We start from the raw sequence: 994 nt of genomic DNA on the forward strand, positions 1-994 counted from the left end.
TCCTTGTAACGCCGCATCAAAGGGGTAACATCTTCTTCTTCTCCTTCGTCAGTCGCAACCGTCTGCATTGTTTCAGGTTTCGCTGGATCTCTAAGTTGCACTGGTTCCCTCTTATCCTCCCTCACGGAGGTGGATTCCCCGTCCATCTCTGGGCTTGCAGCCCTCTTCTTCCTTTCTTCTTCCTTTTTCAGGCGCCTTTCCTCCTACCTGCGCTCTTTCCTTTCACTTCTTTCTTTCCTCTTCCTCAGCCTGCCCTCCTCATCTTTTTCATCCTCCTTCTCTTTGGTCTTTTTCTCTACTTTGCGATGATGGGATGGCTCACCTTCTCCAACCTTCTTTTCTTTGCTCTTTTTTTTCTTCTTCTTTTCTTCAGCCACCTCCGGCTGCTTCTCAACCACCATTTCTTCCAATGCAACTCTGAAGGGTTCTTCATTAGATTCTGCATTGGCAGTCTCCTTAGGATCCACGATGACCAGAGCGCTTCTCCTTGTTTCCTCTTCCTTCACCTCCGCTGTCACCTCCTCCGTAGGCAGTGGTTGGTTCACAACCTCAGCCTCGGGCAGTCCTCCTCCTTTCTCCAGGTTGCTAAGGATGCTCCCAAACACCTCTTTGTCATCTTGCCTCTTCTTCTCACTTTAGTAGAGAGTGTTGGTGTTGGGAGTGGGGTGCTTTCAAAACTCTGCCCTCTTCTGAACTGTTATGGCCTGGTTGCGAGAGGGTTTCACTTGAGTCTTCCGGCGACTCGAGAGACGGTTTGTGGCTGAGTGGCAAGATGACGATTGGCTGCAAGGAATGCTGCCTTTCGCATGGTAAGTTGGGCTGTTGAAGGTGTTAAGGGTGAAGTGGATGACTGGGATGTTTGATCTGCCATGGATGCTTGAGTGAAAGAGAACTGGGAAGAACTTTGGGATTCTGGGAAAGAAGAAATCGTTTGGTATGCAAAAGTTATTTAGGATTTCTGATTGCAAAATGAAGCAAAATGAGCTCACAGACG

At 48.6% G+C, this 994-nt stretch overlaps 1 protein-coding gene across 1 annotated transcript; it reads right to left on the reverse strand.

Annotated features, from left to right (window-relative positions):
- Positions 1 to 203: 203 nt before the first annotated feature.
- Positions 204 to 871, reverse strand: LOC120073629 (protein PXR1-like). The gene is made up of 2 exons (XM_039026435.1): positions 726 to 871; positions 204 to 633 (listed from the first exon to the last, which is right to left on the reverse strand). The coding sequence occupies exons 1-2, from the start codon at positions 869 to 871 to the stop codon at positions 204 to 206; spliced, it is 576 nt and encodes a 191-aa protein (XP_038882363.1).
- Positions 872 to 994: the final 123 nt, after the last annotated feature.

This window comes from Benincasa hispida, chromosome 3 (assembly GCF_009727055.1).
Source record: "Benincasa hispida cultivar B227 chromosome 3, ASM972705v1, whole genome shotgun sequence".
Taxonomy (NCBI): Eukaryota; Viridiplantae; Streptophyta; class Magnoliopsida; order Cucurbitales; family Cucurbitaceae; genus Benincasa; species Benincasa hispida.

Excerpts from the sequence above, each read along its gene's own strand:
- LOC120073629 (XM_039026435.1), bottom strand. The coding sequence starts at position 871 with ATGGCAGATCAAACATCCCAGTCATCCACTTCACCCTTAACACCTTCA. Across the intron at positions 634-725 it reads CGAGTCGCCGGAAGACTCAA|TGAGAAGAAGAGGCAAGATG; the intron begins GTGAAACCCTCT and ends TCTCTACTAAAG.